The sequence below is a fragment of the Falco rusticolus genome, chromosome 2 (genome assembly GCF_015220075.1).
Source record: "Falco rusticolus isolate bFalRus1 chromosome 2, bFalRus1.pri, whole genome shotgun sequence".
NCBI classification, from domain to species: Eukaryota; Metazoa; Chordata; class Aves; order Falconiformes; family Falconidae; genus Falco; species Falco rusticolus.
The window spans coordinates 22939528-22953722 of NC_051188.1; the positions used below are offsets into that span (position 1 = coordinate 22939528).

Here is a 14195-nt window from a genome sequence, read left to right on the forward strand (position 1 = left end):
AAGTACAGAACATTAAGGTGATAAAATGTTAAATGTTTAATTTTTGACCTCTGTGTTACAAGCCACAGAGGCATAGGGATATGGTTGTAGATGAATAAATTTGTAAGCAAAACTTAGTTTTTAAATAAGTGTTTGTTATAGGCCAGCCGATTTGCATATGCATGAGCTTAATGAAATCCTGCTTCAGTAAGTTGTAAACTCTCATTGAATCCAAAAACTATAGGCACTGAGTCCGTAATGAGAGTTCATGTGTGATGCCCTTTCTTTGATCCTGTTTATCTGTATGATTTCACAGATCCAAAATATATCCTAGCATTGAAATCAAATACATTGTATGCCACAAAGCTTTATTAAAGCGTTTATCCCATAAAATATCTTCGACCACTGTCTCAAATTCATTTCAAATTCTGCCACTTCCTTTTCCTCAGTCACAGTAAAACTTCAAAAATAATAAACAATGCAAGAAATGAAAATATAACGATAAGAGAGGGATATGTAAATATGATCACCTAAAATGAGAATAGCAGCAGGAACTCCAGGTATGTGTAGGTAGCCTGCACAGTTGCTGTGAATGTTGTGAAGACCTTCAAATCCCGCAACCATTTCCATGTTGTTGTGATACCATAACAGCTGCATACCGTGACACTGTTTCTTGGATGTAAATAATTGTGAAGTGAAAGAAGCCCTTTCTCGTTGCAGTTTACCTTTCAAGATAGTATTTGACTTCTTCATGAAGGGTGTTAAGATTCACTGAGGCAAGGAATGGATAGCCACCTTTACTGGTAGATAAGTCTCAGGAAGAACAATTTGAAGCAGGCTTTTTGGTGTTTTAGTGCTGCTGGCATTTTCATTTTAATATAGGGGGAATGTTGAACTCTGTCATAGGGAAAGCTGAAAAATGTTTTTTGTCAGGATCACTGGTATGATGCATAAAATATATATTTTTATATATGTATAAACTAATTAGTTTATTCAAACCCTGTTTTTTTTCTCAGGCCTTTAAGTAAGTGTTTATGCTAATTGTGCTATTGGAAACAGCTTGTCTAATTCTGTGAGGGGTAGTTCCATATTCACCCCACTGCATATATTCAGTAGTCTTTTTCCATCAGTGTGAGTCAGTAGGAGTATATGGTCACCTTTTAATAAGCCATTTTCCTTTATTTTCTTCTAATTCTATTTTGTTGTGGTTAGATACTAATACTAGTAAGGTTTTAACTGATTAAAATACTAATGAAGTTAGTGAGAACTGCTTGAGTTTGTACACTTGATTACATGCTTAGCTATGCATAATTTTCACTGTATTAAGCTTTTTCTTTATTGTGTGATATTGGACTTTTAATATTTATTTAGACTGCAGAATTTAATGTAAGTCTCTCAGAGGAATCTTAGCACCTTCAATATTTGCTGCCTCAGCCTATTGGTACCCACCACAGCACTAGCAGCAAGCTTTTGTAACTTGTAGTATATGGTTCCAGTAATATAAAACCAAACTGTAGTCAGACTTCTTTCATATCTTCAACTTACTATGTATATTGGCAAATGAAAAGTCCATATGTTCTGTCCAACAGATGATTTTCATTGAACTCTCAATGTCCTTCCAAAATCAGACCTAACTGAGGCTGGAAGGGCATTTGAAAGGATTTGTGTAACTATCTTCTTTCAGTCACGCATTAACAGCCAAGCAAAGACATTAAGGATTTTTGTTTGTAACTGTTCTTAGGCAGGAATAGTTTTTTTAAAAAGTAAATGTTAAAGTGGAAATTGCTGGAGATTGTGTCAGTAAGAACTCCTAGGGATAGATTTACTTTTTTTTTTTTTCTGAGAAACTTGCAGTAGGTCACAACATAGTTTCAGTGAGGTTACAGTCATCACTTTCATTTTTAAGATAAGATTTACAGTATACTGTATCTTATATGTATAGTTTTTATTTGAAAGTAAAGAAGCTTTTGATTCATTCTTCTTTAGTGTACATGAGGGCTGCTGGATTTTCCTCATTCCTATGGTTGAGTATTTTACTGAAACACAAGTTTCTTGAAGCCAGTTATTCCTATCTGGGCAGAGATTACATGCTTGCAAGGACTTCAGTTAATACTATGTTTTACTGGAATACAGCAAAAAAGACATGTTAATAACTTTCCCTAGATGAAGAGAATCCCTTGAAAATCATAGACACAAATCACAGATCTGCTTCAGTTTTATGGCCACTTCAATTAGCCATCCTTTACATCTCAATAGTAATGCATTCTTTCCTTTGAAATTGCTCTTTTCCTCCAGTGGATTAAGAGTGCATTCATGTTCTAGTCTTCTGTTAAAAATGTAACCATCTATACAGTAGCTGTTGAATTATTTGTTACTCACTCGTTCAAGGCAACTTTTAATTTAATGAAAACTTACTTTCTCTTGCAGCATAAGTTGGTGCACAATGCATAACATTTTACTGTCGTACAGTTGATTTGTAAACAGATTTTTAGGAGACTAATATTACCATTCAGAAGTACTTTAACAATTGAACATTAAGAAGTGCCTATTATAATTCACGTTTTATTGAGTTAATACACTAATCAGCAAGCAGTTATTCCATCATACTGCTTATCTATAAGGTGTGTGTATGCACACATGTACATGTGTTAATACAAGGAAAAGTTCTGGCCAAGAAAAATACAGACTTATTTTTATAATTTTTGGTATTCTTATATTCTTAATTTTATATTTTTATAAAAGAAGAATAAATGACTGAAGAGACCCAACTAAAGAGAAAGGAGTAAGATTTACCTATGGTTTGCATTAAAAAATCATGCTTATTTTGTTGGAACTATTCACTTTTCAAGAGCAAGAGAAATAATTGTGGTGACTTAATAGGCATAGTTTTTGAGATGTTAAAGTAGTAAATGGTTGGAGCTAAATGAAAGGTTACAAATATTCTGTAATGTCATTAGGATAATCCAGCCTCAAAATCATTTTTCCCTAACTATTGAGTAAACCGCTAATACTAACATTGTTATTAACATTGTTATTTGTTTCTGTGGCTTGTTTAAAAGAAAAGAAAAAATTAAATGTAGGAGGGATGCGACTACTTTAGGGGCAAGACATGAGTGTAAAAACACTCCTACATTTTACTGATGATGCATGTTGAGAACTCTGCATACGGTAACTCTTGACTGAAGTAGCTAAACAATTTTTTTGTAACTAAAGTGTGTATGAAAAAAAGTTGTTCTTGCTTTTATTAGTGAGATACTTGCTTAAATAAGTTACCAGAGCTTATAAATAGGAGTAATTTCAGAAAGTATCTGAGTAATAACTAACCACATTCTTAATTTGAGAAGAATTCTCGGCTGTCAATACAGCATTAGGTATAGAAGTTTTATATCTTTTTGTAAAAAGAATTCAGTATGACTAATATAATTCTGACTGTTAAAGAGAAAGTACATCCCAGTCTGAATTAAGCAACAATATATTTCAAAGGTGCTCTCCTTGTTGTTAATCTGAACACCTGAATATCTAGGATCTTTTGCTAGTAATAATAGGAGTTTTTTAAAAGGTTTTCTCTTCAGCAGCACTCTGAAAGCTTAGTTTGACACCTAAACTTTTATAAATAAGCATATATGAGAATTCTGCATACCGTAACTCTTGAACTACCTAAACTAGGTTTTGGTGACTAAAAAGTGTGTATGCAAAATGTTGCCCTTATTTTTCCCCTCTGATGTACTTTGTTTAAAAGCTGAGCTTCTCAAGCTTCAGTTGAGCTGTCTTTGTAATATCAAAGGTGAATACTAGTCAGTACAATAATTTTAAATAAATCTGAAAATCTCAGCATGAATGTGTAACAGACTTCATATCCTGAGAATTTACCTAGCTTTGCTTATCAAAGATATTTTTTTGAAGAATGATTTTTTTTGAATATAATAAATATAGGAAAACAGGTAAATTTTCTCCTGAAATCATTGAAAGTAGCATATAGTGTATTGCTTATTTGTGTGCTGTAGTTACTGGAGATCTGTCTATTAATATTCATAGCTGTGGAGTTGGTTCTAGAAAAGGTATACACATAATGAAGTGAGTTACAGCTTAGGAACCATTGACTTCTCATGTAACTTATGTAAACGTTCACTTATCATACAGCCATTAATATTTTTTTTTGCAGTTTAATAAACCCTCTTTTAGACACAGCGTTAATTTGATTAGTCTCTGCCTTTCTACTCCTCCTATGTCTTTCACTCCAGTTCTTCATACATAGATCATAAGTTCTGAAGTCTTTTCTCTCTTAAGAGTTTTAGGAAAGTTCTCTTCAGTCTTGCTCTTAATGTTTTACCTCTTAACTCTTCATATAGATGTAGCAATCCTTAAGCATCTCGCCTGTTCAGAATATTATTGGTAGTTAAGACTGGTTTTGTCAAATTGCTAATTTTTTTTTGATGACAGATTTGATCAACAGTATCTTCTTGTATTCCTTTAAGGAATGTCACTGTCAGCAGGATCTTCTCCTCTTCATTCCCCCAAAATAACTCCTCATACATCTCCTGCTCCTCGAAGAAGAAGTCATACTCCTAACCCAGCAAACTATATGGTGCCTACTAGTGCCTCTGCTTCTGTCGCTAATGCTGTGTCTCAGCCTCCATCTACTGGCCAGGTGATCCAGAAGGAAACAGTGGGTGGAACAACATACTTCTATACTGATACAACTCCAGCACCTCTCACGGGAATGGTATGTTTGCTTTTGATACTGAAGTGTATGGAGTTTCCAAATGCTGAGTTAGTTGATGCTACAGAGATTAATCTTAACACTCTGAAACTCTTACTTTGTATGAAGATTTGGCCATTTAACTGTTGTAATTGTTCTCCAAAATAATAAAAATAACAGTAATTTAAGGGCCAGAGAATGTATGTGTTTTTCATTTACTTCTGTGTAGAATTTTGAATTTTTTTTTTAATACAGCAATCGAAAGAAAACATTTTGTATCTCAGTGGATACATACATAATGACAAAACATTAGAAATCCAGATTGCTTTTTTCTTTATGATAGGTTAAATAACTCTCACATTTACAGCGGAGGGGAAAAGACAGTTAGAAAAACATAACAACTGTGTACATACATACAGCTCCCCCTTGCAGTTGTGAGTAGTGAATATCACATAAGGAAACTAATGTATCTGACAGTACATTTGTAATGTACTGTGCTTGAAGACTTTGTAGTTCAGTAGTTGACTAAAAGGGTGACGAAACTGTTTGTTTTCCCTATACTTAAGGATTTTAAACTGCTGCTTAAAATATTTTGTCTTCAGGTATTTCCAAACTACCACATTTACCATCCAGCTGCACCTCATGTTGCTTACATGCAGCCGAAAGCTAATGCACCTTCCTTCTTCATGGCAGATGAGCTCAGGCAGGTAAGATGATAAAGATTTTAAAGGAAAATTGCGTATTTTGGCAAAACCTATAAAACTACTAATAGTAGAAGAGAAATAGCCACTCATCTGTGCAGTCAGTTTTCCCTGTGGAGAATTTAAAAAATCAAGTCCTATAACGGATGGAGTACAGCAGCGGGTGAGGGTGGGTTACAACATATGTTACTTCAATCTAACCTGCATGCCATGATTTACTATTCAGCTAAGTATTCTTACTTCTTGTGTATTGTCATTTACATAGCATTCCTTTAAGCTGTAATCCTATCCAGTTTTAAAGTCTTCCACTGAAATGAAAGTATATGCAGGTGTTAGTTGATGAGCCCTTTGCCGAGTGCTGGCTCGGACTGTTACTTATTTCAGCTTTACTGTACTAGGTGCTTCTGTCAGTGCTAGCTCTAGCAAATGTGTCTTCTGCAGCTCCTTCCTTCAAGGATTTGTATATTTTGTCACTAACGTTTTCAAGCTATTGGTCTTCTCCCTTGCCCTGGACATTTGCATCAACTCCTGATTTTAGGACAAGCAGCTGGTACTTCAAAGACAGTGTACTACTGTTAACTTACCAAAAATGATGAGCTGAATTAAAATGTTCAAAGCTTGACTTTGATTTGTTCTTCAGGAACTGATCAACAGACACTTAATAACTATGGCCCAGATTGATCAGGCTGATATTCCTGGTAAGTAAGTGTTTCTTATAAACTAAACTGTGACCATATTGCTCTGCAACCATACATACTCAACAGTAGTAACAACATCTTACAAAAACCCACCACCTGATGTTAGTTTATCATGAAGCCTTAATCATCAGCCTGGGCTGTGGATAACCAAAGTATTTCAGAGATTTGAAATTTCTTTGTTGTAGCTATTCTCTTCTTCTTCTGTAATTTTCTTGTTTTGAAATCTCTTAATGATTGGGAATACTTAAAATTGCTGAAAAGGAAAAAATATTAAGGTAATAAAGCCTCGTGAAGAACAGTATTATATTACTTTGAACATATGTGCATCCTTTAAAGGAATACCTAGTATTTTCAAAGGCTGCATATAAACTAGCAAATTTGTTTTGAAGTGAATTGCCTGGTATGTCAAAGAAGGCTTTGTACTAGTTGTCAACCAAGAGAAGCATATACTATTCCCTGTAATGTGGCTTTTGGAGAACTTAGTTGACTGTGTCCAACTTGATTTAAACATCACTTTTTTTGGTTGCAGTATCCTTACTTCCCAAATGTGTGTTTAGTATGGTAATGACACAGTAAAAAAATGCAGTTTAGTTTACTAATCCAGATGAAATACAAGTGTATGTCTTCTTGCAAGGCCAGTCTTTTAATCTGATTTGTAAACCTTCAGCACCTCTTTCTCTCTTCTAAACCTGTATATTAAAACATGTAAGATTAGGATTTGCTTTTCTGTGATGAAAATCGGGTTCTTACAGTGGTATGAAGCCTTTCTGGTAATCAGTGCTTATTTATGAAACTGTGCATGAAAAAAACACCAAAGAAAGGTCATTCAGAAGGGTGAATGTTTAAGGTAGATGAGAAAATGGCAGATGGAACTGCACATCTATTCTGTTGATTTTACTTGGTGTAACTGTTTTTCTGAAGACAGTTACTTTAGCACTGTGGAATCTTTTCCAGGAACCTGTATATTGACATGGAAGCAAAAATAGTGGATTTTAACTTTACATGAACCTCAAAGATGATGCAAGGAATTTATGTATTAATAACAGTCATTTTAATCTTCTCTGCTGCTATAATAACTTTCTCGAAGTCAACTCATGCATAATATGTTTCTGTATATAAACTGATTTCAGCAGTTCCTGCGGAAGTGGACAGCTACCACAGTCTCTTTCCTTTGGAACCACTGCCACCACCCAATCGGATACAGAAAACAAGCAACTTTGGGTACATTACATCATGCTATAAAGCTGTAAATAGTAAAGATGACCTGCCATATTGCCTTCGGAGGATACATGGTGAGAAAAATTGAGTTGTCTTAATAGGGCTGGCATTCCTAAGCATGCTAGTCATATTTTAATGTCTGGTTGCTTTTCAGTAGTTCCAGAAGAAATGTTAAAGCAAAAAATTCTCCCCCTAAAAATTGCGTTTTAAACCATGGTTTTTGTTCTTTTCTAGGTTTTCGTCTTGTTAACACAAAGTGCATGGTATTGGTTGACATGTGGAAAAAAATTCAGCACTCAAATATAGTAACTTTGCGTGAAGTGTTTACCACTAAAGCGTTTGGAGAACATTGTAAGTGTTTTGATTTCCCCCTCCTGCCAATCGATGTGTTGAGACTTTTTCTAAATATGCTTGAGTTAGTAATTGTCACATGTTTCTATTTTTAAGCTCTTGTGTTTGCCTATGATTTTCACGCTGGAGGTGAGACTATGATGAGCAGACACTTCAATGACCCTAGTGCTGATGCCTATTTCACAAAACGAAAGTGGGGTAAGGAAGGTACATTATCATACGATATGTCTGTAAACTATTTCCAATTCTTAAGCAGAATATAGCTGGTCAGAAATAGTTGTTCAACTTAATTTTTTAGCTAATTGGTTCTGTCATATCATAAGCTGACTGGGATCAGAGAACTCTTCTTCATTTTCTATTTTAAAATTTCTGAATATATATATATTTTCTTTAAAAAACCAAAAGTGTAAGTAGAGTTAAAAGTTAAGGTAAAACTCTAACAATGAACAATTTACTTTTCTAGTCACATTTGACTTATGACTAGATTGCAAAACTGACATCAGTTTGTAAGGGCATTACAGTTCTTTGATAGGGAAATAAATTTGAACGGGATTGGGAGTCAAGAACTCTGGGGTCCTATTGCAGGTCTGTCACCAGGTGATACCTGACACTTACTGGAGGTATTTCCAAAGTTGTAAAAGACACATACTGTATTGATCTGATGCTTGCTGTTCAGGTGCACTCCACCTACAAATTCTTTTTTTCCTCATAAAATATTATGAGGACTAATTAGACAGTGTGTTATTTAATGTTTTGAAATGTGAAGTGCAAGTTAAGAAATGGATTGAAAAATCCCTGTAACATATTTTTCAGACACAAACTTCACATCATGGGTCTGATTTATTTTTTTTTTTCAGATCTATACTATGGCTTCAAAGGAGTCTCTAAAGCTACATCTGCATTCATAAATAAAATCTGTCGCAGCATGGTCTGTGGCTCCACAGGTCACTCAGCAGAGCTCATATCTATATGGTTAAAGCCTCTTACTCTCCAAAACAGTATGCTGCCAATCATACTGTCTCTTAAGACCAGTTCGTGGCCCATGCAGTCCCACATACTGCATCCAGGTGTTGTCTGGAACACAACAGGCCAAAGCTGTTAGTAAAGCCCAGTGCCATGCTGAGGAAGAGAGATGGTCACAGCTGAATGGAATCACAGAAAGACTTGGGGTGGGAAGATACCCTTGGAACTCATTTGGCCCAACTTCCTGCTTGATGTTGGACCAACCCTGAAATTAGATCCAGCCGTAGGGATGACCAGAAGACTATGACCTGGCCTTGCTTGTTTTATTAGCCTAGATGTTCCCTGAATATCTTTAGGCTGGCAAGTGTATGAAGAGAAGCAGAAGCTAAAGTTTCTTATTTCTTCTGCCTTTTGAAATTAGAACCTTTAGCTGTGAATTCATTCTGTTTCAAAGGTTGACATGGAAAACTTTACTTGGCTGTCTGGTAGTTCTGATAGAGTATAATGGATTGATGGTGTGTGAATACATTCAGATGCTTGTAGATCCCTTATGTACTAAATAATTCCCACTGGCTTTGCACTGAGCTGACCAGTGTAAGTGAGGTTTGAACTTGAGTTCCACCATTGGTTTTGGTGGTAATATCTCAGAGGAAGCTCTATTTTGACTCATCATACCCTGTGGCAAGTTAAAGAACACGATTACAAATTCAGTGAGCCTGATGTGAAACTAATTTGGCAGGATAAACTTGGAACACCTGCTGCCAGGTTAATAACTGTTATGTGCAGGACTAGACTTCTGAGTGTCTCCCTCCCACCCATGGTTTTCAATTTCCATGTAAATCAGTCCTTGTTGTGTTTTTGTACCTCTAGAGTATTATAGAAGAATGATGTCTGTTCTAGATAAAATAATAGAAGTTATAATAAGATTTTTGGGGACACATTCTTTTGTTACAATGGAAAAGAATTTTTTGCTTCTAGAAAGGGCAGTCATGTCTCCTTAATCTATCAAAGTTCTTTGAACAAAGATCCAGTAGATAAGATCTCAGGTTTTCGATGAAGTTTGTCAGTCTCTAAAAGAGTCTAAGTGACCATAAGAAAAAAAGAGAAAGTCCTCAAGTTAATAACTGGTTAGAAGAAGATAAGAAACAGTAAGAGTGAACAGTTGATTTTTACTGTGAAGGGAGATCACTGATGGGGTCTCACAAGAATATGTGCTGGGAGTTGTATTTCTTAATACATTCACTTGTTTGCACTGAAGATAAATAAGTCTGGCAAAGTTTGCTGATAATTCCAAATTATTTGGATTGTTAAAAACAAAGGCCATTTGTGATGGATTGCAGAAGGATCTTACAAGACTGGGACTCTTGGTAATAATCTAGCAGGTGATGCAATATAAACTGCTGTGATCAAGGGAAAATGTTAATTCTAGCTTTAAGCATAAAATGATGGCTTCTGTGGCTTTTCCCACTCAATAATAGATCTGGGGCTAAAGTTCCGTAGATTAAGGAAAATATTGTTCTCTTGCTGAATTTTTATACCTTGTGTTTTTATACCTGTCTAGAGTATTATAGAAGAATGTATGTCTTTTCAGGATGAAATAATAGAAGTTATAATAAAATTTTTGGGGACACATTCTTTTGCCACACTGGAAAAGGATTTTTTGCTTCTAGAAAGGGCAGTCATGTCCTTAAAAAAAAAAAGTCATTCCGGTAAATAGGACATGCATTGTTGGAGATAATTAAGAAAAGAATAAACAGTGAAATGGAGGATATTGTATTCAAGTTGTGGGAGCATCATAGACTCATGTCTGTAGTTGTGGTCCTCCTTACACATTTTGAAGGGTGTAGAGCAACAGCAAAGAAGTTGAGAAGAGGTGACAGGGATGGATGATCAAAGGCATGGAACAGCTTCTGTGTAAGAACAGCGAAGTGTAATAGTACTTTTCATGCTCTTAAAGACAGACAGGAATATGATGAGGTTAAAAATGATTGGAATATGGTAGATGTCTCAAAAATCATCAGAGATAAAGACAAAAGGAATAAGCATCAATAGTTTGCTATTTCTTCCAGTCTAAAACTAGTGACTGACAAATGAAACTAGCCAGGTAGCAAATGAAAAACCTGTGTAAAGATAATTAAGCCATGGAACTTTGTCAGAGGTTACTCTGGACATTTGCCTGGGTTCAAGGGGAAAGTGGGCTTACTCATGGTGAAGAAACACTTGGACTGCTAACTGCAAAAAGACTATCTCTAGCTCAAGAGTTCTCCAAGCTGCAAATCATCGGAGGCTAGTAGAATATTCTATTTGTTTATGTTCATATGCTCAGGTATCCGTTGCAGGCTGCTTTTCTGATTTTAGTGTATGTGTCCTTGAAACAGACTACTGGGCTATCTGAACCATTTATTTGACCTACTACAGCTTCTTTCTGTAGGCAGAGATGGTCTTTGAAATTGGAAACAACATCAATTTCTGTTGAGCCAAATCAAAGTATTTAATTAAAATGAACTGTTGCAGCAGAACTTAGAGGGATATGTAAGGGAGATAACACTCTCCTGCCTGTGGCACTTCTCATTACCTGCTCTTCCAGTCTTTTTATGAGATAAATTAGAAAAAAAGTCACCGGAAATCCCCAAATTTTGCCAAATCTTTCTGCACATCTTTGCTTTGGCCTTTCTTTTTTGGTAACTGCTGCTTTCTAGACTGGTCTTCAGTAGAAAGAGCAATTTGAGAGAAAATAAGATTGCATACCTATAACTTGATTTCTCAGAATTGCCTGCCTTCACGGATCCTTTCTCCATCCCCTCACAGAGTTTCTTGGCCGTCTGCCTGCCTAGAGGAGACTCCCAAGAGAAGCAGGGGAATGGATGGAAGTTGGGTACTCTGCAGCATGAGGCCCAGATTAGTACAATTGCTTTTAAAGGTTTTAGGAGGCACAACACTGTGAACCTGATCAGTGAACTCAGAATTTGATTTCAGGTATGCAACCTTATTTATGTTGAACACTCCAGTTGGCATCACGAGACTTTGACAGTTAAAAGATGAGGATTATGGTTTACATAGCTGTCTTGCATGTCACTAGTGTCAGTGTGGTCAGTCTCGGTTTTTTCTTTTTGTTTTTGCCATATTATTTACAGACCCTGTAACAGAACTACTTTGGAAGGGATTTGGTGTGGGGGGTGAAAATAGCAGCTCATGTTTATTTTTATACTGTAAACTAATGTCTTTGTTAGTACTGAATGCTATAGAATTTATTGCTTGTGGTCTTTATGCAATGAAATATCCTCTTTCTTCAGGTGGTACAGTGTGATAATTTGATATTGTTCTGTCATATTTTACTAAATTTACACAAGTTTTAAAATCAGGAGCCTGACTTTTCAGTTAGTTGTTACTTGGAGGACATTTATTTGAAAAGTTCCTTTTTGTTTGATTCTTATTCCTCATATTTCCTCAATGCACTTATTTCTATCAAAAGTATCTAAACATTAAATCTGTTGTTCTGGAACCTGTTGGTTTTCTTCCACCTTTCTGATATTTCTTAACTTCAGATTGTTGTACATGTTAGTGCATTTATCTCTGCGGAAATGTTGTTCTCCTTAAATTAGCAAGTTAACCCAAAATTGTTGAAATGTTGTCTTTACCAGTCCAATAATTAAATGGTAAACCACATTCTGAATGTATGTACTTTAAAACTGCCAACTAGAAAATCCTGGCAAATTAACAGTAACTATGCACTGGTGCCTGCAAGTTTGTTTTTTTTCTTTCTTTGTCCTGATGAGTGTTTGTGGTTGGCAGAGATAAGCATGCCTTTGATATGTCCTTTGGTCTGTTTATTAAAAATGTTCTGAGTAACTAAACATTGGTGTACATGCTATTAATAGTTTTCAGCACCACAGATTCTGCTTTTCAGCAAACAAACACTGTCTAATGAAGATAGGCAAGTTTCCTGGACCTTGTTTACCTTTGGACACATTAATAGTAATATGTAATGCACAAAAATGGACTTCACTGCTGACAACAGTTTTTGCATCCCCAGTTGCTGTATGTTTTTTTCATAAAAAACCTCTTCCATTGAAAAACCAAATGTTGTGTACTTACTGTGATGAGCAGAAAGAATATGTGAATATTGAAAGTCAACGTGATATTGTTGATGACAAAATATGTAACCAATAATTATCCTAAAATACCTTTGCCAAAAACTGCAACTTTTTCAAAGTAAATTCAAGTTTTCAGTATCTTCAGATCTTTTACAAAGTGTGGTGCTGTGCTAGCAGTTCAGAACCTTTCTGTATATTGAAAATTGGGAAACGTAAAACCAAAGCCCAGGTTTCCCTGGAGAAAGGGAAGAAGTGAAGGCTACTGTATTTGACTTTTCAGTACTTTAACTCAGGAACAGCAGGCAAACACTGAACAATTCACAGTTCTCAATATAAAGACTGATTTGCAGGCCTGAGAGGTTCAGTGTAGTAGCAGCTAAATCTTTTGTTGGGCTTCTTATTTTTCTTTTCATAACTGTCTGATGAGAATTGCTGTTCGTTAGCATGCTTTCTCACAGTGTTCGTGATGATGTAAAACAGGTCCTTCTGCCAGTGGTCCCAGCTCTTCCTTCTGACCCCAGGACTATCCTCGCCTTTCCCCTTGCTCTGGAATTTCATTTGAACTGAATTTCATTTGAATGCATTTTTGACAAATGAAAAAGAAGTATACATACGTACATGAGTGCAAAGGGTGTGCTTCTTTTTCCATTGAGAATGTCATAGTGCAGCACTTAAAAATGCTGAGAATTATTTTTATCTTAATATGGCAAGGAAAAATAATGGATAACCTGTGTTTTTGAAATGGCAGTTCTTACATTTTTAATCTTCTCCATTAGTATCTATGTTCAGCATCTTGGAGAGATGAAAGTAGTGGGAAGGGTGAGTCTGCCCTGCAGTAGGTGGGAAGAACATAATCTGAATTTTTGCATGCTGTGGATTTGGCCTGTGGTGGAAAGCCTTTTTCAAATCAACCTCTAAAATACCACTTTTTGGAGTAAATTCTGATAATTTTTGTAATACTGTCTTCTTGTGATGTTTTCAACTGTGTTCAACAGTTTGGAAAGCTTTCAACTGTGTTTTGCTTGTAGAGTGAACTTTCAGGTCTCATCTCCTTGGGTCCTTGCTCAAGTGCCATCTGTGGCAGGCCTGATGGGCCTCATGGGACATACTTTGAAGTCAGCATTGCAGCAAACTGAACTGCTTTTAATCTCCCTTGTTTTGAACGGATAAATATGAAAGAGGGCATTTCAAAACTTATTCTTCCAGTGCTTTAGCCTGTACCTTTAGCACATGGGAGCGTGGGGTGCAGTCAACTAGTCTGAAAGCAGCAGTCTAGATTCAGCTGTAGTCTCAGGCGAGTCTTTCCAGTAGTAAAATAATGTTGCTTGATTGAGATTTTCTGATAGAGGAGGAGAAGCTGTGTTGAACTCTGATCTTTCAGCTTTTCAGCATATGTTGAATATTCTCGTGGTTACATTGTCTTTATCTGGAACTCAAAGGGCAAGTTGCGTGCAGAAAAATAACCCCCAAGTTTTGGCTTTTTTTTTTCTCT

General features: G+C 35.8%; 1 protein-coding gene across 15 annotated transcripts in view; it reads left to right on the forward strand.

The window, feature by feature from the left end:
• PAN3 (poly(A) specific ribonuclease subunit PAN3) overlaps positions 1 to 14195 on the forward strand; it is an 81998-nt gene that overhangs the window by 48534 nt on the left and 19269 nt on the right. For 6 of the 15 annotated variants that reach the window (XM_037378524.1, XM_037378514.1, XM_037378523.1 and 3 more), the window contains 6 exons: positions 4455 to 4702; positions 5281 to 5385; positions 6020 to 6077; positions 7208 to 7369; positions 7530 to 7646; positions 7743 to 7853. In XM_037378524.1, the coding sequence (XP_037234421.1) occupies positions 4455 to 4702; positions 5281 to 5385; positions 6020 to 6077; positions 7208 to 7369; positions 7530 to 7646; positions 7743 to 7853 (801 nt within the window). Of the gene's footprint in view, positions 1 to 4454; positions 4703 to 5280; positions 5386 to 6019; positions 6078 to 7207; positions 7370 to 7529; positions 7647 to 7742; positions 7854 to 8503; positions 10310 to 14195 lie in introns of those variants that run through there. The other 9 variants (XM_037378526.1, XM_037378521.1, XM_037378519.1 and 6 more) reach the window with 5 other exon arrangements.